Source organism: Aotus nancymaae, unplaced genomic scaffold, assembly GCF_030222135.1.
Source record: "Aotus nancymaae isolate 86718 unplaced genomic scaffold, 86718_ANA_hifiasm-v0.15.2.pri h1tg000010l, whole genome shotgun sequence".
Taxonomy (NCBI): domain Eukaryota; kingdom Metazoa; phylum Chordata; class Mammalia; order Primates; family Aotidae; genus Aotus; species Aotus nancymaae.
This window is the reverse complement of record NW_026988421.1, coordinates 4130252-4154823: the sequence shown is the minus strand read 5'-3', so window position 1 is coordinate 4154823 and position 24572 is coordinate 4130252. Positions and strand designations below refer to the sequence as shown.

Genomic DNA, 24572 nt, shown 5'->3' with positions numbered 1-24572 from the left:
GAAAGGCTTCCAGGCTGTAGGTGAATTTCAGCATTTTCTGGTTGACGGTTGAGTTTGTCTAAAGAACTGGGACCCATAGAAAGGGAAGGTTCAAGGTAAGACAAAGAATGTACAGACCCGAGTTCTTTTGAAGTCTTATAGTGGCTGCCCTTAGAGACAATGGGTGAGAAATGTTTCCTATTCAGATCTTAGGTAATCTCTTTAGGATTGGGAGGGTCTGGAAGAAAAAGATCTAGCTATGTTAATAGAGATTCTTTACAGACACAGATTTTCCCCCACAGAGAACAGCTTTGCAGGGCCATTTCAAAATATGGCAAAGAAACACATTTTTGGGTAAAATATTTTGATTTTCTTATTTGTCTCATAATGTTATGCCAGAGTCAGACTGGAAAGTAAATCACGATATATAGGATTAAATAAAACATATCTGATGAGAATTTATGATTTGTAGGGCATGACTCCCCAAACCCCTTAGATTGGAATTTGTATAAGACAAAAAAAGTCAGAGTTTAGTCCACATGTGGGAAGGGAGACCCTCTGGCACTGCCAGGCTGCATCTTCCCCAGGTGGGCCTGGATCAGACCCCTTGTGACTTCCTCAGTCTTTGCTGCTGCTCAGAGCTCCCTGAGGGTGTGTCCAGGTGCCCTGGGGAGGATCGTTAGCACCATTTGTTCAAGTGAAATATAGTGTGCTTTGTTTCTGAACATAGGGTTGGATCTCCAGGACATGCCTGGTTAGACTGTTGGAAGTTGTCTCTGTTCTTTAGTTTTTTTTTCTTTTCTTTTTTTTTTTGAGACAGAGTTTTGCTCTTGTTGCCCAGGCTGGAATGCAGTGGCCCAATTTCGGCTCACCGCAACCTCCGCCTCTGGGGTTCAGGCGATTCTCCTGCCTCAGCCTCCCAAGTAGCTGGGATTATAGGGATGCACCAGCATGCTTGGCTAATTTTGTATTTTTATTAGAGATGGAGTTTCACCATGTTGGTCAGACAGGTCTCCAACTGCTGACCTCAGGTGATCTGCCTGCCTCGGCCTCTCAAAGTGTTGGTATTACAGATGTGAGCCACTGTATCTGGCTGCTCTTTAGTTTCTAATGTGAATAAATGCATGCAAAGCCACAGTGGTTTCCAGTGGCTTAACATTCAGGTAATAATGTTACCACCTTGACTTCCTGTATTTATTTATTAAGTGATTGACCCAGTGAGCATTGGTGGCACTCCAGGTGCCAGGCACTGTGAGGCGTGGATGCTGAGATGGAGAAGATGCAGGTGTGAGGTGCAGAGAGGTCAGCGGGTCACCAGCCCTGTGATGTTGTAGTGGAGGCAGGGAACCGGAGGCTAGAGGAGGGGTCCTCAGTGGTGGCTGCATTTGAGAAACCTTTATTGGGCACCTGCTACGTGACAGGCGCAGCAGCAGTGAGCAGTCACCTGGCAGTATATTGTCGGGGTGTGCAAGGGTGTTGTTGAACGCACACATGAGGGTACTGACTGTCGTGGAGGAGTGAGTGGCGGGGAAGGATTTCATCCTGAGGTGATGGGACCTGGAGAGCCACGCCAGGCAGAGGTAGGGCTGTGGACGGAGGCCTGAAGTGGGAGGATGCATGTTTGGCAGGAACTCCTGTGTCTATATTTGCATAATGATAAAGCCTCCTCCAGGATGATGGGTGATTGCTGGCTTTATTTGTGAATTATAAACAGACCTACCCTCAAATATATATATGTACTACAGGTAGAGTCTTTGCCATTAAAAAATAAATTAGCATTCTGAAACGTTCCCTTTGTCCTTCCCTTTCCCTGTTGGCCACTGTTGATATTAGATTTAAAGATTCGACACACAGATGAGGATGGAGAAGGGAAGGGGTGGCTTCATATTTTGCAGAACAAGTGATTGGAGACTTCTCTGAAGCCCCAGGAAGAGGAAGGAGTTGGGGGCTGTGACAAAATAACGTTATCAATTAGTATCACAAATGGATGGCTCTAAGCCCAAGTTTTCAATCCTCTCCTTTTCTCTGTTGGATCCTCCTAAGTGGAGACCCGTCTCCTCTCGTTTGCCCCGTGAGGTCCCCAGGCTGTGCCTGTTTTCACAGAATCCTTTAGGTAGAACCTGTTTGGCAAGTCCAGGCCAGGTTGAGAGCAGAGAAAGTAAGATGTTCCTCACTCAGCTCAGCCATTGGTGAGGCCTTGGCTGCCTGCTGGTCCCTGTCGGGAAGCTGACTGGGACCAGCCCCTGATCCTGGAGTCTGCTGGGGTCCCATTCCACATGGTCTTGGTGCCACTCTGCAGTTAGCCCCATTAGGCTGGCCAGTGATGGGCTTTGCCCGGTGAGGTCACTCTCAGGTCCCCATCTCCCAAGGGGTCAGTACTGGACTATTTCATTAGCAGATACTTTTCCAAGTTGCAATAAACTTCAAGAAGAGTGATTTAAGAGATTAAATCTTGTTCCCTATCTTGCCTCTTTGTTGCCAAGCAAAATTCAGTGCAAAAATAGCTAATTTTCAGGTCAGCTGAGTCTTTTCTTATTTGTGGGTAGATTTGCAAGCAGGAGGCCAGTGGTTTTCTATATAAGAACTGACTTTATGGGAGATGAAAATGGAGAAAAGTAGAATCTTCCTGTTCTGTCTTGGAAAAGCAATAAAGCCAGCACTTACTCACAGCCCAGAATTCTACTTCCCAAGAAGCCTGCGTGTTTCGGCACCATGACGTTTCAGACTAGATAGAAATAAGATAGTTGGGCCAGGTGCTGAGGCTCTCACTTGTAATCCCAGCACTTTGGGAGGCCAAGGTGGGTGGATCACCTGAGGTCAGGAGTTCGAGACCAACCTGACCAACGTGGCGAAACCCTGTCTCTACTAAAAGTACAGCTGGGTGTGGTGGTGGGTGCCTGTAATCCCAGCTACTCAGGAGGCTGAGACAGGAGAATTGCTTAAACCTGGGAGGCAGAGGTTGCAATGAGCCGAGATTGCACCACTGCACTCCAGCCTGGGTGACGAGAGAGACTCTTTTGTCTCAAAAAAAAAAAAAAAAATGGTTGCTGCTAGTTTTGGATAACGCAGACTGTGATATTTTATTTTGAAGACAGATATTAAAATGTCTTTGAATTGTGTCTGTCAGTTCAATTAGAATGTGAGAAAAGGCTCTTTTGTATATTTCTTTTCACATTCTTATCTTCACCATCCCTCCCACCTGTTTTCAACCAAATGCCAAAAAGAAATATTGAATAACAAATGATGGTTCTTCTGTCTGACCAGGCCCAGCTAGCTCTGTTTCTTTAAGTATGTAGATGACTCCTTGATTCTATTATCCAAATATTGCATGAAATACTGCCTCAGGGGACTTTATTGTCAGAGACAACAGTCTTTCTGTTCCTGAGAAAGATATGAACCCAAAAGGAATAACTTGGTGACTTTGAATGTGGTGTCCTTTTTAGAAATGGGTGGGGCCAGGCGTGGTGGCTCACACCTGTAATCCCAGCACTTTGAGAGGTAGAAACAGGCTGATCACTTGAGATCAGGAGTTCTAGACAAGCCTGGCCAACATAGAGAAACCCCTTCTCTCCTAAAAATGCAAAAATTAGCTGGGCGTGGTGGTACACATCTGTAATCCTAGCTACTCAGAAGGCTGAGGCAGGAGAATCACTTGAACCTGGGAGGCAGAGGTTGCAGTGAGCTGGGATCATGCCACTGCATTCCAGCCTGGGCAAGAGAGTGAGACTTCATCTCAAAAAAAAAAAAAAAAAATTGCAGATGCACGCATGCACGCACACACGGAAATGCATTTGGAGGTGTTCTTTGGCCTTGAGGTCACCTCTACTACTTTCTTGTTGTGTCTTGTCTGAACCTGATGTGTTAAACCCTGTAAGGGAGGCTGCCAGACCCACTGGCAGTTGTGCAAGGAGCCACTGAGTGTTTCCCAGTTCACAGTAACAAGAGGTGCTAAATCCATTAGGAGCTTTCCTCATTTTTTCCTTTTGATCGTTGTATCTTGTTTTGTTGTTTTCATTATGATAAAATATACATAACATGAAGCTTACCATTTTAACCATCTGAAAGTGTGTGGTTCTGTCATACTAAGCGCATGTACATTGTGGGGACTCCATCATCACCATCCATCTCCAGAACCCTTTATCTACCCCAGTGAAACTCAGCACCCACTAACTCACTCACTCCTCCTGCGTCCCCGCAGCCCCTGGCAACCACCTCTCTTACTTCGTTTCTTACTTTCTGTGTCGGAGTTTGACTACTCGAGGAACCTCATGTAAGTGGAATCAGACAGTATTTGTTTGTGACTGGCTTATTTCATGCAGCTTAATGTGTTCAGTGTCTTCAAGGTTCACCCGCATTGTAATGTGTCGACATGTCCTTTCTTTTAAGGCTGAATGATACTCCGCTGTATGTATATGTAACATTTTGCTTAGTAATCTACCCGTTGATGGATTCTTGGGTTATTTCCACTGTTTGGCTGTTGTGAATAACGCTGCTGTGAACATGGATGTACAGATATCTATTCCAGACCTTGCTTTTTGGTTCTCTTGGGTGGGTATACAGAAGTGGAATTGCTGGATCTCATGGTAAGTTGCTGCTTTCCACAGCAGCTGCACCGTTTTAGATGCCCACCAGTAACTTGCAGAGTTCCAATTTCTTCACGTCTTCTTCAAAGGCTTGTTATTTTCTATTTCGGTTTTTGCTTTTTTTTTTTTTTTTTTCGAGACAGGGTCTCTTACTCTGTCACCCAGGCTGGAGTGCAGTGATATGATCTCGGCTCACTGCAACCTCTGCCTCCGGGTTCAATCAATTCCCCTGCCTGTCTCCCAAGTAGCTGGGACTACAGGTGTGGGCCACCATGCCTGACTAATTTCTGTATTATTATTATTATTTTTTTTAGACAGAGTTCTTCTGTTCTTGTTTCCCAGGCTGGAGTGTAGTGGTGTAATGTCAGCTAATTGCAACCTCCACCTCCTGGGTCGGGCGATTCTCCTGCCTCAGCCTCCCGAGTAGCCAGGACTTCAGGCACGTGCTGCCATGCCCAGCTAATTTTGTATTTTTAGTAGAGACGAGGTTTCTCCATGTTGGTCAGGTTGGTCTCGAACTCCTGACCTCAGGTGATCCACCCACCTCGACCTCCCAAAGTGCTCAAATTACAGGTGTGAGCCACTGCACCTGGCCAATTTTTGTATTTTTTAGTAGAGTTGGCATTTCACCATGTTGGCCAGACTGGTCTCCAACTCCTGATCTCAAATGATCCACCCGCCTCAGCCTCCCAAAGTGCTGGGATTACGGGCAGGAGCCACCGCGCCCAGCCCCCAGGAATCCTTTATCTGTTCTGGATTCCATTCCCTTATCAGATGTGGGATTTGTAAATAATTTCTCCCCTTCTGTGGGTTGCCTTTTCACTCTGTTAATGATATCCTTTCATGCACAAGAGTTTTTAATGTTGATGATGTCCAACTCTTTTCTTTTGTTGCCTGCACTTTTGTATAACATCTAGTAAATCCTTGCCAAATATGGTGTCGTGAAGTTGTTCCTTTGTGTTTTCTTCTAATAATTTTATAGTTTTAGCTCTTATGTTTAGGTCTTTCATCCATTTTAATTTTTGTGACTGATATAATAATTGAACTTTATTTATTTTTGTAAGTGGATATCCAGTTTTCCCAGGACCATTTGTTGGAAAGACTGTCCTCTCCCCGTTGAATGGTCTTGGCATCCTTGTTGAAATCATTTGATTTATATGTGAGGGTTTACTTTCAGGTTCTGTATTCTATCCCATTTGCCTATATCTTTGTCTTTATCACAGTACCATGCTGTTTTGATTACTGTAGCTTTGTAGTAGGTATTGAAATCAGGCCTCCAATTTTGTTTTTGTTTTTCAAGATTGTTTTGGCTAATCTGGGACTTTGGGACTTTTGAGATGGGTTTTTCTATTTCTGTGGAAAATGTCATTGGGATTTTGATGGGAATTGCATTGAATCTATAGATGGTTTTGGATCAGCATTGACATCTTAAGAGTATTAAGTCTTCCACTCCAAAAACACAAATATTGTCTCATTTGTTCTTGTCTTTTATTTATCTCAGCAACATTTCGTTAGTTTTTAGTGTACAAGTCTGTACCTCCTTAAGTTTATTTGCAAGTATTTTATTACTTTTATTAGATTCATCTGTAAAAAATATTAGAGACAATACTTTTAATAGCACCATTATAGCAGGCTCTAAGAAACTTGTTTCCCTCCTTTCCCTCCCCTCCTTCTTCCCTCCTTTTCCTCCTTTTTCTCCCCTCCTTCCTCCCTTTCCTTCCCCCCTTTCCTTCTCCCTTCCCCTCCCTCCCTCCCTTCCTCCCTCCCTTCCTCCCTTCCTCCCTTCCTCCCTTCCTCCCTTCCTCCCTTCTATTATTACAAGGCCTACTATGTGCCTGGTGTTTTTAGGTGATTGCTAAAAATAAGATGCAGATTTTGTCCTTGAGAAGCTCACAGTCAAGTGGAAGAGACACAGGTGATTAAATGGAGGCAATGTGATACAGTAAGTGCTTGGATTCAGCATCCCTCTGGGAGGCTCTAATCCTGCCTAAGGCATTTGCCCCCAAATGAAAGCAGTGGAAGGATTTTGCTACAGGTCATAGAAGCTTGGTGATGATGGCATGGCTGCCAGTTTGATTTTGAAGATAGAGTTTAGGAAACCTAGCCTCCAGCTCCAAATGGGTGCCATCTAAAGCTGCCTGATGAATTTATGCATTTATTTGTGGCTACTGGGATCACATTCTCACTAGTAATATTGTTGGTAATGTTGGGTGCTGAGCCGTTTGCAACAACATAGTTGACTTGTTCTCCAGCTTCACCAAGTTGCTATCAGTGGCTGCTCTCTGCCCCAGGGTCCAGTTCAAAGGGTGTATATAATGTTCTGATTCTCTCTACTGGTGTTTCCTGAATGGCTCAGTGAAAGATTGTTCCTTGGAGACCTGGGTTAGGTTGATTTCCTTCTAGGGTCACATCTGGTTTATCTCCTCTCTCCAAGCCCAGCTCAGTGTGGACCAGTGCAGGGGACGGTGGAGTAGCTTAGGAGATGCAAGGTTCCTGCATGGACCAGGCAACGGTGTAGGGCGTGTGAAGTTTGAGACCTGGCGGATGGCCCTAGGGTGAAGTCCTGTACAGCATGGACAGGGAGAGCCCTGGCCTGGGGCCATTTGAGGACATGACTTGCATTTTCCCCAGCCCTGAGAAGATGTATACCATTGAAAAGCTTTTCCAATTGAAGGCAAGAGAAAGGAAATGAGATCACAGATAGAGCAATTAATTTTCACAAATTGACTTTTTAAAAGAATTAATTAACTTTTAAGTTGCTACCAGAAGTCTTGAAATCATGTTTCAGTGGTGTGTGAGACAGAGAGAGACTGAGCTGAGTTGATTTCAAGAAGTAATGTATGGCCACCCCTGGCCTTTGATGCTGTGGGGAGGCTTTGGACCTGAGCACTGATGGTGGGTGGGTTATTTCCTTAGATCAAAAAGACTCAAAGCAGAGCTGGCAAAGCTAATATTGTGTTTCTCTTTCTTATTGATTAAGCCTCAGCCTTTGGATCTTTTTGCAGAGGGCAGGAACATTTTGAAGAGGACCAAATGCTACAGCTTTTGCTTTCACTCCTGCAGACTGCATGAGGAAGAGTACTTTGGGATCTGGTTAAATTCAGTGAATTTTTATTGAGTGCCTGCAAGGCATGGTGTTAGCTACTGTGGGAAATCCAATGATTAATAAATATTTACCTTTCTCAAGGAGTTTGTGGTCTGATGAGAGAGACAGACATATAGATAAGCAACTCTACGAGGTCGTGCGGTGGCACGGAGCATACAGGGAGTTCAGAAGCAAGCCGTTCATTTAGGTCTGCGGGTAACTTCTTGGTAAGGGGAGAAATAATTCTGTTAGGACCTGGAAAAGGCTGTGGAATTAAAGGCAGGCCTTGTAGACAAGTGGGGCAGTCAGAGGCGGAGGGAGGAAGGATTTTCATCTGCAGATCAGCCTGTGGCAAGCCTGGCAGGGCAGGTGGAACCGAGGAGGGTGAGGGGGCTGAGATGAGATGGAAAGGTGGGTTGTGTGCTGGAGAAATGAGCCATCATTCAGAATCCCAGGTGAAATGGTCCACTGCTTTGGAGTCAGAGTTCAGGAAGGTAACTGGTGGTGTAGAGAAGAGCAGAGAGTCAGTACATCTCATTGAGGGGTGATGAAGTTTTGGACCAGGCAGTGTGGGGTGGTGAGATAGCCTGGGAGGGAAGCCCCAGCATCCCAGGGCTGCTATCAGCTCACTGTGCCCCTTGAGCCAGTCACAACTACCGTGTAGGCCTCTGCGTTTTCATCTGTGAAGTGGGTTGATGGACTGTAATGTGTTTTTTCTCAATTGAGAGTATTCAAGTTGGGTTTTTTGTTTTTCCCTGAATGGGTATTACATTTCCTTAAATGCTTTTTCTGCATCAGTTGAGATCATTTGATTTTTTAAAATCTTTTACTCTGTTTATGTGGTGAATTACATGGATTGCTTTTCGAATGCTAAGCAAACCTTTTGTTTTTGAAATTACCCCAACTTCGGTTCTTCTGTGTAGAGAATGAGAAATTCATTAACAAGATGGCCCTTGGAATGGAAAGTGAATGCACAGGCATATTTGTTTGTCAGAGAACTAAGTTGGTGTTGTGGTTTTCACAGAAGCCATCAGGAGCACAGTCTGAGGCCCTGGGAAGGCTATGTCTGTCTGTGGCCAAGGGTTGAGGCAGGGATGGTCTGTAGCACTGATGGCTTTAGCACTCTGACCTCTCATCCAGGCTGGCCCTGGATGCTCCTTCACCAGCTGCCTGTATCTAAGAAGGCTCTGAGCTTCTATAAACCCTGATTGAGGGAAATGGGAATAATTCTGTAATATATCCACCCCATAGGACTGTGGTGAGGGTTAGTCTGAACATGCGAAGCCCTTAGCCCACATCCAGGCCTATGGAATATATTCAGTACATGTCAGCCAATACAGCAACATCATCATCATTCACTATCATCACCACCATTATCATCATCACCATCATCATCATTATCATCATCACCACCATGATCATCATCATCACCACCGTGATCATCATCATCATCATCACCACCATCATCATCATCACCACCATCACCATCGTCATTATCATTCCCATCATCATTGTCATCACCGTCATCATCATCAGCATCATTATTACCACAACCATCATCATTCACCACTCATTCATCATCATCACCACCATTATCATCATTCACCATCATCACCACCATTACCATTCCCATCATTATCACCATCATCATCATCATCATTACCACCATGATCATTATCATCATCATCATCATCACCATGATCACCATCATCATCACCGCCACCATGATCATTATCATCACCACCGTCATTATCATTCCCATCGTCATTATCATCACCACCGTCATTATCATTCCCATCGTCATTGTCATCACCATCATCATCATAAGCATCATTATTACTACAACCATCATCATTCACCACTCATTCACCATCATCACCACCATTATCATCATTCTCCATCATCATCACCATCACCATCATCATTACTACTACCATCATCGTTATCACCGCCACCATCACTGTCACCATCATCATCATCATCACCACCATGATCATTATCATCATCACCATGATCATTCACCATCATCACCACCATTATCATCATTCTCCATCATCATCACCATCATCAGCATCATCATTACTACTACCATCATCATTGTTATCACTGCCACCATCACCGTCACCATCATCATCATCACCACCATGATCATCATCATCACCATGATCATTCGCCATCATCACCACCCTTATCATCATTCTCCATCATCATCACCATCACCATCATCAGCATCATCATTACTACTACCATCATCATTGTTATCACTGCCACCATCACCGTCACCATCATCATCATCACCACCATGATCATTATCATCATCACCATGATCATTCACCATCATCACCACCATTATAATTTTCCATCATCATCACCATCACCATCATCACCATCATCATTACTACTACCATCATCATTGTTATCACTGCCACCATCACCATCACCATCATCATCACCACCATGATCATATCATCATCACCATGATCATTCATCATCATCACCACCATTATCATTCTCCATCATCATCACCATCACCATCATCACCATCATCATTACTACTACCATCATCATTGTTATCACTGCCACCATCACCGTCACCATCATCATCATCGCCACCATTAGCAGCAGCACCTGCATCTGTGGTATCCCAATAATCTATCATCAGCATCAGCATCAACCACAGTGGCATTTGTCAGTATTATTAATCATATTGGTGCAGATGGAAGCCCTCCTCTCATCCTCATGGACTTATGAGCCATGCTTCTTTCCTTACATGACTGTGCAGCTGTTTTTTTTTTTAATTTTTAATTTTGGCACATAATAATTGTATGTATTTATGGGGTACATGTTGATGATGTGGTACATATGAAGTATGGTGATCAGATTAGTGTAATTATCATATCTCTCATCTCAAACATTTCTCATTTCAGTATCTTCCTTCCAGCTATTTAAAACTATATGATATATTATGGTTAACTGTAGTCATCCTAAGGTGCTATGGGACACTAGAACTTAATTCTTCTGTCTAGCTCTAATTTTCTATCTTTCAGCAAATTTCTCCCTAGACCCACTTCCCCCCTACCCTTCTTAGGCTCTAGTATCCTCTGTTCTACTTTTTACTTCTATAAGCTCAATTTTTTTTAGCTTTTGCCTATGAGGGAGAACATGTCTTTAACTCTGTTCCTGTTGTATTTCACTTAATGTCCTCTGATTCCGTCTATGTTGTTGGGAATGACAAGGTACAATTTTTCATGGCTGAATTGTATTCCATTATGTATGTATACCACATTTCTTTGCATCCATTTATTTGCTGTTGGGCATCTATGTTGATTTTCTTTATTCATCTGTGTTGGATGACTGCATATCTTGGGCCTTATAAATAGTGCTGCAAGAAACTTGGGGTCGCAGATGTCTCTGATGTACTGATATCCTTTTCTTTGGATAAATGCCCAGTGGTGGGATTGCTGGATTTCACAAATAAAAAAGCGGTGGTTTTATTTGTGTTTATTTTAGGAACCTCCATATTGTTGTCTATAATAGCATTCCCACCAAGTGTCTAAGAATTCCCTTATCTCTGCACTTCACCAGCATTCGTTATTTTTTTATCTCTTGATGCTAACTATCCTAACTGGGGTAAGGTAATACCTCATTGTGGTTTGGTTTGCATTTTCCTGGGCAGCTTTTTTATAGACGATCAGGAAATTGAACAGAGGCTATGGCTTTACCTTTTTAGGTCTCTGATAAGGCACAGCTTCATGAGGCACAGTATAGGGTGTTAGTTTTTTATTTTAGGGAAAAGGTCCACTCCCTCTGGGCTGCTACTGACTCTCCTAGAAAAAAAAAAAAAGAAAAAAACTAAAACACCATCCAAGGAAAGAACTTGGCTCATGGTTTGTCTCTGCCTCGTTGCCCACTTCACATCTCACACAGCGCGTCCAGCTTCTACACTAGAGTCTGCTGTCCAGGTTTGAGAAATTCACGTGGACCTGAAGATGCCCGTCTGCAGCCAGGCCATTGTGAAAGGAAGATGGACTCCACCAGGGGAAAGGTAGTAGGCATTCAGCTCACCACCCAGAGGGAGGCTGGTGCCACCCTTGCCAGCATATGAATGGGACGCCATGACCCTGTTCTCTATGGAGTTGTTCCCAGACCCTGACAGATCAGTAAAATGAAGAAGCAAAACTGAGTGATCAGCAGAAAGGCTGCCATCTTTGTAGTATGTCAGGCGAAGACGTCTTAAATCCAGCTGCCATTTGTCATCTTTGTCCTTCTTAAAGGAGACAGAAAGTCCTTGCCCTCACCCCCTACGAAGGGGCAACTGTGAAAGGTCAAACAATCAGAATAAAGAATAGCCTCTCACATTGCATACTTTTGGATTCAATTGAAAAGATTACCTGCATGGTTCTTATTTTTCTCATATCACTCAAGAATTGAGAACTTGGGACTTGTCCATGTTTAGATGCCTGCAGCAGAAGCGCCTGTTCCAGCTGCCTTAAAGACTGAATCAATGAACCACAAAATACCACCTTCAGGTTGCTTTTCACACATCTCCTTGTACTGATTTCCTATTCCTGCTCTTGATAAATTACCACAAACTTGGGGGCTAAAAAATGAGATTCAGAGTCCTAAAATGCAGGTGTCAGCCGGGCTGTGCTCCACGGGGCTGTGGGGGAGACTGCGCTTCCTCACCCCTTCCAGCTTCCAGAGGCCACTGTGTTCCTCCGCTCGTTTTGCCTCTTTCTTGTATCTCTTCGACCTCTTCTCCTCCTCTCTGACTCTCACCCTCCTGTCTTCCTAATGATTACATTGGGCCCACCTGGATGATCCAGGATTAACCCTCATCTCAAGATTCTAAACTTTTTTTTTTTTTGAGACAGGGTCTCGCTCTGTTGCCCAGGCTGGAGAGCAGTGGCGTGATCACGGCTCACTGCAACCTCCGCCTCCCAGGTTCAGGCGATTCTCCTGCCTAACCCTCTCAAGTAGCAGGGATTACAGGTGTGCACCACCAGGCCTGGCTATCTTTTTTGTATTTTTAATAGAGACTGAGTTTCTCCAGGATGGCCAGACTAGTCTCGAACTTCTGGCCTCAAGTGATCTGCCCATGTCGGCCTCCCAAAAAGTAATCCCCACAAAGTTCTGGGATTACAGGCATGAGCCACCTCTCCTGGCCAAGATCCTGAGTGTAATCACCCTTGCAGTGCCCCTGTGGCTGTGGAAGGTGACGGATAGGCCTTGGGGGCCTTTTGTAGTCATCTTTGGAGGGCTGTTACTCTGCATCCTTCTGCTCTTCTCTCCTCCTCCCTTGTCAAGCACCCTTACCAAGCTGTCTTTTAATTTGTCTTATCTATGGGATTATTTAATCATGAATCTTCAAATGAACAAATGGCTAGGGGCTGGACAGCCGGGTGGTGGTCTTGACTGGGCTGCTTGATTTGGAGCCAGATGTATAACCCCTGAGGCTCTTTTTCTCCTTACCTACAAAACCATGGGTTGTCTGGCTCGTTTCTTAGGTAAATTTGAAGTTTCCATATTGATGTATGAGATTTTGATCACTGCTTTCCACCGTCTGCTTTAGGGATTGGGGAATAGGGTATTTAGAGGTGAAACAGGAAGGAAGGAATTATGTGTATGTGCTTTACAAATTCACATGTGCCTGAATGTATTTACTCTTGATGTGCTCATTTTATTTCATTTTTATGATTTTTGACGTGTTTATTTTTTCCCACATCTGGAACAGAATAGGCATGCCTGCGGGGCAGGGATGCTGTTAAGAACTGTGATAAATGGGCCGGAGCACGGTGGCTCACACCTGTAATCCCAGCACTTTGGGAGGCCGAGGTGGGCAGATCACGAGGTCAAGAGATCAAGACCATCCTGGCTAACACTGTGAAACCCTCCCTCTGAAAAAAAAAAAAAAAAAAAAAAAAAAAAAAAAAACTGCAATAAATGCATTTATGGTTCCTGAAGGTTTAAGAATACTGTCATGCTGAGCTGAGGAACTCCAGCATGTGCCCTGGGCTTCCGTCACCTGACACAGTTATTTCTTGTTAAAGAGTCGCTGTAAAATGCTAAATAAACTTAATAACTACTAATAATCATTTTTGTCAGTTAAGGACACTTAAATTTTATGAATTTTGGGGAAAATACAGGAAAATACCTGAGGAATAGAATTTTCAATATCATACGTATGGCTTTTGATATTGTAGAATTTTTGTGCACATATCACAATGTGCTTGCTTTGGCTTTCTAAAAACAATTCAGGTAGCAGTAGATGTTTTGATAGCAGTGAGAAAATATGACCAAAATAAAGGCCTTCACCGTTGCCTGAGTGTTCACCATGGACCCTATTAGGCCAGATTCAACAGGGGCATCATTTTCTCATGGGCATCTACAACCCATGGTTTTGTAGGTAAGGAGAAAAAGAGCCTCAGGGGTTATACCCCTGGCTCCAAATCAAGCAGCCCAGTCAAGACCACCACCCGGCTGTCCAGCCCCTAGCCATTTGTTCATTTGAAGATTCGTGATTAAATAATCCCATAGATAAGACGCAAAACACACACAATACTATCCTTATTTTGGCCATTGAAAACCTGAAGATAGAGCAGGTTGTTTGCCGGAGGACAGGCACCCAGGTGCTCGGGGAGAGGTGCTGCCCTTCCCACTTCAACTGTCTGTAGAGACCGTGAACATGAACACCACAGGGGTTACATGTGCCCGAAATTCTGGACTTTACAGCCTGAGGTGCAGCTGAGGCAACTCAGGTTTATGGAGCCCGTTCCTTGCACAGCTAAATACCATCCTGTTCTCGGAGGTGTGAGCAGGAGACGTTGGAAGGGGATGGCTCTGCTCACCGGTGGCTTTTCCTTTAGGAAAACATGTCCCCCTTTAGGGGACTTCTTAACACTCACATCTGAAAGAAGATGGGCTCATGCAGAACAAGAGACAGGGGAAGCTTTGCCTGGTGTCAGGGATGTTTGGAGTATTGGAATTAAGTGATCAAACACGGACTTGGGTCTGGCTTTTGTGATGAGGTGCCCCGGTGGGAAGACCCAGCTGGTGGAGGATGAGAAGTTGGTACTCAAAAGTGTGGATGGATTGGCTTCTTTCCTTCGGTGGAAGCAAGGGCCCAGGGAAGGGAGTGTGTGGTGGGAGGGTGCAGTGGCCCACGCTTTCCAGAGGAGTTTGCACATGACATGGTTTCATTTTAGAGAATTTCAGAGGTGTGCCACAAGGAAGGTGCCCTTTGTGTATAGTCTCGCCTGGCTGGGCTGTGCAGGATGGATGGGTGAGAGCTTTGATCGGGGATTTTGAAGATAAGTTTTATATTGAATGCTATATCCTTACATGTAGAGGCCAGTGGGGAGGAGGAACATTAATATATGTATATTTAAACTAAGAGTGGGCTAGTTGAATACTTTTTGAGCCTCAAACACTTTGTAACATCCTTTTCACACCAGTGACTGTTGCCTTTATTCCATAATGCATGACCAAAAGTGTGGTTTGAATTTAATGGTATGGCTTTTTAGGGGCTTATGTAGGAGCAGTTTGATCCTTTTGCAAAATAGTAACAGCTTTATGTCAGGATAAACATGGGATTTCAAAAGTTTCTTGCTGATCATTGTCAGTTTTAAGGATTTCTTCTAACATAGGACATATTTTTTGTCTACTGGGATTGTGATATCTTCTATTGGCTTAATATCAACATTTCTGCATGATAATTTTTTTGTTAATTTCCAAAGAATATGCGGTCCATGTACAATTGATTCATAGGAAGATAAAAAGAATCTACTAGTGTAAATAAAAGATAATATTGAAGTGGCAATCAAAATGCTGTTAATGATTTCTTCTTATGTCACTTAAGATCATCTGGTGTCGTGGGTAGTTGTGAATTTCTCCTCCTTAAACTAGTGACCCTTTATATTTGTCTGAAAGAAAAGGCGACTTCTGTGGGTATCAGAGAGGATGATCCAAGCAGTGACTGAATGTATTTCAATGTTAAAAACAACAGCATTAAAACAAGCCGACACGACTCAGCACAGTCACTTCTGTCTTGACTATTACTAATATGTTTCCCTTTTTCTTCATTACAGCTTTTTATAACTATGATGCCAGAGGTGCAGATGAACTGTCTTTACAGATTGGAGACACTGTGCACATCTTAGAGACATATGAAGGTGTGTATGCATCTTGGTATCTTTTATATGTTCGGGCAGATGGCCCATCTTCCCAGTGCCTGCTGGGCAAAGCACTCCTCTGTTACAGATGCATAGACAGTCATGCACCCTTCTCAGGCCCACTTTCTTGCAGATGGATACTGTTTCAGGTAAGGGTACTAGTGAGGCTGTCTGTTGTTTAAATAATGCTTTATTAAAGTGAACTTAAAACTAAAATTCCTTCCCCTCCTTTTTTTTTTTTTGAGACAGAGACTCGCTCTGTCGACCAGGCTGGAGTGCAGTGGTGCAGTCTTGGCTCACTGTAACCTCTACCTCCTGGATTCAAGCAATTCTTTTGCCTCAGCCTGCCGAGTAGCTGGAACTATATGTGTGCATCACCACGTCCAGCTAATTTTTGTATTTTTAGTAGAGACGGGCTAGTCTCTACTAAAGAGACTATTGGCCAGGCTAGTCTCAAACTCCTGACCTCATGATCTGCCTGCCTCGGCCTGTCAAATTGCTGGGATTACAGGCATGAGCCACTGTGCCGTCCTAAAATTCCCATTTTTAAACTTGTTGGCTCCTTATAAAGCTTTTTGTTTGTTTGAGACAAGTCTCACTCTGTCACCCAGGGTGGAATGTGGTGGCCGTATCTCAGCTCACTGCAACCTCCACCTCCCGGGTACAAGTGATTCTCGTGCCTTAGCCTCCTGAGTAGATGGGATTACAGGTGCCTCACACCGTGCCTGGTTAATTTTTTTGTATTTTTAGTAGAGACGGCTTTTCACCATGTTGGTCAAGCTGGTCTCGAACTCCTGACCTCAACTGATCTGTCCGCCTCAGCCTCCCAAAGTGCTGGGGTTACAGGCATGGTCCACTCTGCCCGGCTAAGTGTGTAAATCTTGTTTGTTAACAATTGACCACTTGATAAAAAGTGTGTTTAAGATATTTTAGTTTACTTCATTGTTTTGTTTTGTTTTTGAGACAGAGTCTTGCTCTGTCATGTAGGTTGAAGTGCAGTGGCACAATCACAGCTCACTGCAGGCAGCCTCCACCTCTTAGACTCAAGCAGTCCTCCTGCTTCAGCCTCCCAAGTAGCTGGGGCTACAGGTGCCTGCTACCACCCTCAGCTAATTTTTATATTTTTTGTAGAGACAGGGTTTCACCATGTTGCCCAGGCTGGTCCTGACCTCCTGAGCTCAAGTGATTTGCCTGCCTCAGCCTCTCAGAGTGCTGGAATTACAGGTGTAAGCCACGGTGCCCAGCCTGCTTCATTGTTTTGATGTGTTTGATGGGAACTGAGATTTCTTCTTTTAATGCTTTCACTTAGATTTGTTAGCAGCATGTCTCAGAGAAACTACAATTTTCATCTCTTATTTCCTTTCCTTTTTTTTTTTAAACCTGTAATCCCCATTTTCTTGGGATGAACAGAGATTTATGACAGTTACATGGGATGCTGTCCAATGAAGCAATTTTTTTTTTTTTTTGAGACAGAGTTTAATTCTTGTTGCCCAGGCTGGAGTGCAATGGTGTGATCTCAGCTCACAACCTCCTCCTCCTGGGTTCAAGTAATTCTCCTGTTTTAGCCTCCCGAGTAGCTGGAATTATAGGCATATACCATCACGCCCAGCTAATTCTGTATTTTTAGTAGAGATGGGGTTTCTCAGTGTTGGTCAGGCTGATCTTGAACTCCCAATCTCAGGTGATCTGCCTGCCTCAGCCTCCCAAAGTGCTGGGATTACAGGCGTGAGCCACCTCACCCAACCTGAAGCAATTGTCATAATTATTCAATAAATAAACTGTTGGTAACAGTGGTTTTCCAGTGTCCTTGGCTTTTCAGAAAATTTGTTTTCACATTTCATGTCTTGCAAATAATTTGAGCAGGCCATAATTCATTCTATGCTGCAGTTATTGTTGCATAGAAGGGAAGAAATGATGGGCTTGATTTTTTTAAAGACTGTTCTGATCTGGAGGTTTTGTAAGATTGTGTTTTGTAAGACTGTGTTTTCTTATTTTGTTGGCTTAATTTCCTGCTTGAAAGGGTGGTTCCCATATAGTGTATGAATAAAAAGGACAATTTCAGTAGCAAAATTGCCTTTTCACCAGGTTTAAGAAAACCCTTCCACATGGGTGGTGGGGGTGAGAGGGGAAATCTAAGACATCCCGTAGTAATCAACCAATTGCACTTCTGACTTGACCCTTGAAATCCACTTTGCAAGGAATGAAGTAGTGCTGAGCTTTCCTGCTGGAGGTAAACTGTGGCCAGCTCCTGGTAGACTCCTCTGAGAAACACAGACCTATTAACATACCCGTGTTCATGGCCCTTGTCCCCCCATCTGATGCACGCCGTACCTTCGCTAAAAAAGTCCTATCTGAAAAGAAAATCGACTTTAGTGGCCTCTGCCTGGAAGCCAGTGCAGCTCTGCAAAACCAGCCCGAGTCCTTCAGTGGATGAAAAGTTGTGATGGGTCTTCTGCTTGTTTTCTGTGTTTACAGCTGACAGATGTGTTCCCTTAGCTCCTCAGTATGCATTGCTAGTGCCTGAGAGGAGACAGACAGAAATTAAGTAGAGGTTAGGGATCGAACAGCTCATCTCAGCCACTTTTTGGATCTGAAGGGAATGGCTTTTGTATCTTTTTTAACTTTTGCTGCCGCTCAGTTGAAGTTGAAATCTTGGTTAATAAACACTGGGCAGTGATGTCATTCCTGAATAGTTAATGATTTCCTGTAGCCCCTGGGCATGTGGGGACTGCAATTCTTGTTTTTTCCTTCATAATCGGAATGTGTGTGTGGTGTTTTGTTTTTGGTTGTTTTTTTTTTTTGAGACTGAGTCTTGCTATGTCGTCCAGGCTGGAGTGCGGTGGCGTGATCTCAGCTCACTGCAACTTCCACCTCCCGAGTTCAAGGAATTCTCCTGCCTCAGCCTCCCAGGTAGCTGGGACTACAGGTGCCTGCCACCACGCCCGGCTGAGGAATGTGTTTTTTAAACAGTGAGATCCTCAGGCATGTCATGGTCCTTTGTTTTTTGTTGTTTTTTCTTTTTTTGAACCCGAGTCTTCCTCTGTCGCCCAGGCTGGAGTACTGTGGCGCGATCTCAGCTCACTGCAACCTCTGCCTCCCAGGTTCAAGGGATTCTCCTGCCTCAGTCTCCCGAGTGGCTGGGACCGCAGGCACCTGCCACCACACCCGGCTAAGGAATGTGTTTTTTAAACAGTGGAATCCTCAGGCATGTCATGGTCCTTGTAATACATGTAACTTCAAAAATATCTGATTGCCAGCATTTGACTTTTTGACATGATGATAAAGGATCCACAGTGAACGTTAATTTTCTGAGCTAGTCAATCTTTCTAGATTCTGATTAAAATATTTCAGTCTTTGTAAAGACTCTTGAGCATAAAATGAATTTCCATTCCTTGACAACTAACTTTTTGGTTTTAATCTGAATCTAATCAGAGAAACGCATTTGGAGAACTATTAATAGTTTTGACTTTGAGAAGTGTGGTGACTTTTTGTCATTAAATAGAAAGGGAATATTGTACTTTTATTTGTTTTCTGATTTCTTCCTCTTGTTTTCTCTAAATTTCATGACTTGTGTTAGAGTCTGGGATTTTCTTTTTCTTTCCTTGGCTCTCCTTTTCATCTAAGACAATTTTTCTGTTTAGCAAGTTTGATCTTCTTTTTCTCTATGATCCTTTCCAGGATATTACAGAGCTTGCTCCAGAGGATATAATTTCTGTATGATCACTCTTTATTTTAAGGTTCAAAGACTAAATTTACCTTCAGGTTATGGTTAATTTCTCTTTCTTGGGCACATGAAGGCTCACAGCATAGAACAAAGAAAATGAACTTTCTAGCTCATGGTGGAAGTGGGAAGAGCTTTGAGAGGTCATTCGTGCAGGCCTCCTTTTAAACAGTGTCCTGGATCAACCAGAGAGGTGAGGCCAGGTCCCCAATGTTGATTGAGTGACTCTTGTGTGGTCAAGGGTGTGCCAATCCTGCTGTCGGCTCCTTTCCATAGCGTCCCCAGGGCGAGATGCTGTACCAGAGGGAAGCTGTAGGCATTGACCAAAGATTAGCAAATTGTCCTTTTGATTCAGCCACATTCAAATTTAATTTATTCAATTCTTTTTTTAAATTTATTTATTTTTGAGATGGAGTCTCGCTCTGGTGTCCAGGCTGGAGTGTAGTGGCACAATCTTGGCTCACTGCAACTTCCACCTCCTGAGTTCAAGCAGTTCTCCCTGTGTCAGCCTCTCGAGAAGCTGGGATTACAGGCGCCCTCCACCACACCCAGCTAATTTTTGTATTTTTAATAGAGACAGGGTTTCCCCATATTGACCAGGCTGGTCTCTAACTCCTGACCTCAGGTGATCCGCCTGCCTTAGCCTCCCAAAGTGCTGGGATTACAGGCTTGAACCACCGCTCCCGGCCTTGTTCAAATCTTTAAAAGGAATAATGATACATTTTCTTCTAAAATAACTAGACCGCCATTTTCCTGTGCCGAACTGTGCTTTCCCCGAGTTTGGGACTTGTGTCTTGCCTGTATTTGCCTGTATTTGCCTGTTCCCTGGGTGGATGTCTCTTTTTTTGAGCAGGTTGGTTCACTACCTGGAGGCCACTTGCAAGCCCTGCCAGGGAGAAGTTAATTCTGCTATGATAGCTGTGAGTCTTTCTACTCCCAACCTCATCCCCTCTTTGCTGTTCCCCAGAGCAGCCAGGTAATCATTTTGTTCTGTTCTCTCACTCTCCTGTACAAAACCTCTGCCAGGACATCCTCTCTCCTTCAGGCTGAACTCTGTCATGCAGCAGTTTGTGGGGTGACCCCTGCTCATCTTAGGGCCCTTCCAGTTTCTGAGCTCATGGAGGGCAGAGATTGGATCTAATCTGTTTCTATATTTGTGCTGCCCAGTGTGGTCTCTGGCACATGATGTGTGTGCTCACTTAGTTGAAGAAATAGTGCATGCCAAAAATCCTGGAGAGAAAAACCATAGGTTTTCATTTTGCTTAGTAAGGCCATTGGAAGAGGAATCGACCATCTATGAACATTTAAGTAAAAACACAAAACTCCTTGCCTTTTATGCCTACTGCTTGGCCCTTCTTCTCCCCACTCGCATAGAGAACCTTTCTACCATGTTTGAAGTGGACTCTTGTTTGCCTGTGTTGGTATGCTGTTTGGTATGCATCTATGTTTAATGGATGTAAGTGTGTGGTTATAGTCTTGTTCTGTTTCTTATTTTCCCCGGTGCCCCATTTAAGATGCACTGTGCTCTCTGTGTCCCTTTAGTCCGTGGCTCTAACTGCATGGTGTACGCATCTCGTTTTAGTAACTGCCTACCCCACCAGTAATGAGTACTCAGGATGTCCCCACTTCCCACCACCCGAGATCAAGCTGCCCTGAGCATCCCATGTCTGTCTCACTCTGCAGGGCACAGATGTCTTTGGGCTGCGTTCCCAGGAGGGGGTTGCTGGGTCTCAGGTGTGGAGATGTAGACTTTGGATAAGCAGGGCCTGCTGCTCCCAGGCTGGCTGCTGCAGTCCGCAGTGCTGCCCACAGTGACCAGGGGCGTCTTGGATCCTGCGGTGTTCTGCTTCTGCCACTCTTAACTGTGCACTTTCCATTTCTCGGATTATTATGAAACTGAAGGATCTCTTCATACGTGTGGAGGTCTTATGGGTTTCTTGTGTACATAGTTTGTAAACTTTTCTCATTTTTTTTTTTTTTTGGAAACAGAGTGTCGCTCTGTCACCCAGGCTGGACTGCATGGCGTGATCTTGGCTCAGTGCAACCTCTGCCTCCCTGGTTCAAGTGATTCTCCTGCCTCAGCCTCCCAAGTAGCTGGGATTACAGGTGCCCGCCACTACGGCTGGCCAATTTTTGTATTTTTAGTAGAGACGGGGTTTTGCTGTGTCGGCCAGGCTGGTCTTGGAACTCTGGACCTCAGGTGATCTGCCTGCCTCGGCCGCCCAGAATGCCAGCATTACAGGAGTGAGCCACCGCTCCCGGCCTCATTTTCTTACTATACTTAGTTACTATCTTTTTTTTTGTTTCTGCATTATTTCCTTGTATATTCTAAGACATTAATCTTAGTTTCAGAAAAGAAAGGACATGTTAATGTTGAAAATGCAGGACGACTATAACAGGATAAAGGACAGTTGTTGAAATTGAGTACACAGCTTTGAATAACGCATTCCACTGACCTTTCCTTTTCCTTTCTGCTATGTGAACACTGTGTCTTAGATGGGCGCTGATACTGGGCCTGCCTATCGAAACCACTGAACTCGACAATATGGCTATCGGGAGATAATCCTTCAAATGCATAGCTGAAATCTAGGCATTTTTGAATCTGAGGTTCACTCTAATCTCTGTTGACTCTCCATGTCAAGGCAGTGAAATGAGTTCAATTCGTCATAACTGAGTCTTAGCAGAACCTTTGCAAGAGTCCCCGCAGTTTCTGTTCTCTTTTCTGGTTACGCAGAAGACAGCTGTTTAGTGATCCCTTGGGGATTCTGCTCATCTTAACACCATCACCATCTTATGATATTGATTATGATTCATAATCATCCTCTTCATCCCTGGTTGTTAAAATTTTCACCTTTTCAGAGTGGTGGAGGCCAGTGGCTGCAACGGTGGCCTGCTTTCATCTGTCTGAACTTGCTGTGTAACTCATACATCTTTGGTTTCTGAGGTTTGGCTTATTGATAGTGTAAAGAAACCCAATATTTGGTTATTCTCTGGGAATTTACCCAGCTTACATTTTCCAAGTGCACCCTGTCACTCTGTGACAGGGGCTTTTTGTTCCTGTGGGACAGAGTTGGGATTTGTCTTTAAGCTTTTATTTTATTTTATTTATTTATTTATTTACAGATAGAGTCTTGCTCTGTCACCCAGGCTGCAGTGCAGTGGCATGACCTCAGCTCACTGCAACCTCTGCCTCTCGGGGTCAAGCAATTCTCTTGCCTCAGCCTCCTGAGTAGCTGGGACTACAGGCGTTCGCCACCATGCTCAGCTAATTTTTATATTTTTTTAGTACAGATGGAGTTTCACCATGTCGGCCAGGCTGGTCTCAAACTCCTGACCTCAAGTGATCCACCTACCTTGGCCTTCCAAAGTGCTAGGATAACAGGCGTGAGCCACTGCACCTGGCCTCTTTGAGCTTTTGCTTTCCAGAAGCTAGATGGCCTGGAGCGAATTCAGAATGTTTGGGATTAAAAAACCATCCATCTGACCTCACAAATAGTGGGGTGCTTGGAGACTGGATACTGACTGTAGACCCCGGGGTCTTTGCAGGGCAGTTTCTGTCCTCAGCGTGAGGGGTGCCAGGCGTGTGGCTGGGTCTGGTCCCTTGTTGAAGGGACTCTTCTCTTTGGCATCCATGGCATGCGGATGGTTGGAGTAAGTCTTTCTTTCTGCTCTTATTCTTCTCTTTCTCTCACCACTTGGAAGGAGGGAGAGGTGGAGCCTGGGCCAAACCCAAAGAAGGCCCTGTGCTTGGCCCTGGAGCTTCCTGTGGGTTGAAGGCTGTGTCGTTGCTACAGAAGTACTTTGTGAGGTTGTGGCTGCTCCAGGAGAAAGTGCCCTGTCTTGAAGCAGGAGGAAGTCATCTCTCAACGGGTTTTCTCTTTCGGGCCAGTGAGATGCTGGTATGTGCCCTTGGAGAGATCTTGGTCTAAATCAGGCAGAGGGAGAGCTAAGAAAATGTATACACAAGGAGCCTACTCAGGGCCAGTGGTTGAAAGGACGAGTCTTCCCCTTGGAACTGTGTATCTGAACTTCAAATGCTGCTTCTGAGCCATGTGAGACAACGGAGGGGAAGGCGTGCAGGCCCGCATATTAAGATTGCCAGCCGGGCTGCGGGTGCGCTGTTGAAATGCTCTCTGGAAAACTATGTAGTGTATCTCCAAAGCCTTAGGCTCATTGAAAATGCTGGTGACAAACTGACCTCACTGGTTCTGCCAGACAGTGCGTTGTACACATCATGAATGTGTTGTGAGGACCCTAATACGTCTCTTTGTTCTAACTGTTTCCACTTTGTGTTTGTTTAGGGTGGTACCGAGGTTACACCTTAAGAAAAAAGTCTAAGAAGGTAAGTCGTTCTTCTTAAACACAGTGCATGTCTCTTCGTAAATCAAACCTTGAGAGGAAATCAATTCCATCTCATTTGTGTCTGAGAGTTTTACTTCTATATCTCTTTCTCTGAATTTAAAAAAATATATGGGTAGGGGTGTGAATGACCTTGGATTGTTTTCTTCTGAACAATATGTGTACATAGAATTCTAGCTTCGCTGGGCATGGTGGCTCATACCTGTAATCCCAGCACTTTGGAAGGCTGAGGCGGGCAGATCATGAGAGGTCAGGAGTTTGAGACCAGCTTGGTCAAGAGACTAACCTGGCTAATATGGTGAAACCTCGTCTCTACTAAAAATACAAAAATTAGCTGGGTGTAGTGGTGGGCGCCTGTAGTCCCAGCTACTCGGGAGGCTGAGGCAGGAGAATTGCTTGAACCTGGGAGGTGGAGGTTGCAGGGACCTGAGATCACACCATTGCACTCCAGCCTGGGTGACAGAGCGAGACTCTGACTCAAAAAAAAAAAAAATTGTAGCTTCATCTCTGTGAGTGAATTGCTGGGTTGTGATATAGTGTTGGCCTGTTGTCTTCTGTTCCTGATAGAATTTTGTGTCCTTTTTAGGCCTGTGTGTGTCAGAGAATGATCTGAGTAAAGTGACATCAAGAAAAAAATTATTGCTGATAGTTGTCAATCTTATGTTGTCCTTAAT

At 44.3% G+C, this 24572-nt stretch overlaps 1 protein-coding gene across 3 annotated transcripts in view; it reads left to right on the top strand.

Moving 5' to 3' along the window:
* The window catches only part of DOCK1 (dedicator of cytokinesis 1), a 543465-nt gene that overhangs the window by 44542 nt on the left and 474351 nt on the right, over nt 1-24572 (top strand). For all 3 annotated transcript variants that reach the window (XM_021671705.2, XM_021671704.2, XM_064373739.1), the window contains exons 2-3: nt 15735-15818; nt 23841-23881. In XM_021671705.2, the coding sequence (XP_021527380.2) occupies nt 15735-15818; nt 23841-23881 (125 nt within the window). The remainder of the gene's footprint in view (nt 1-15734; nt 15819-23840; nt 23882-24572) is intronic.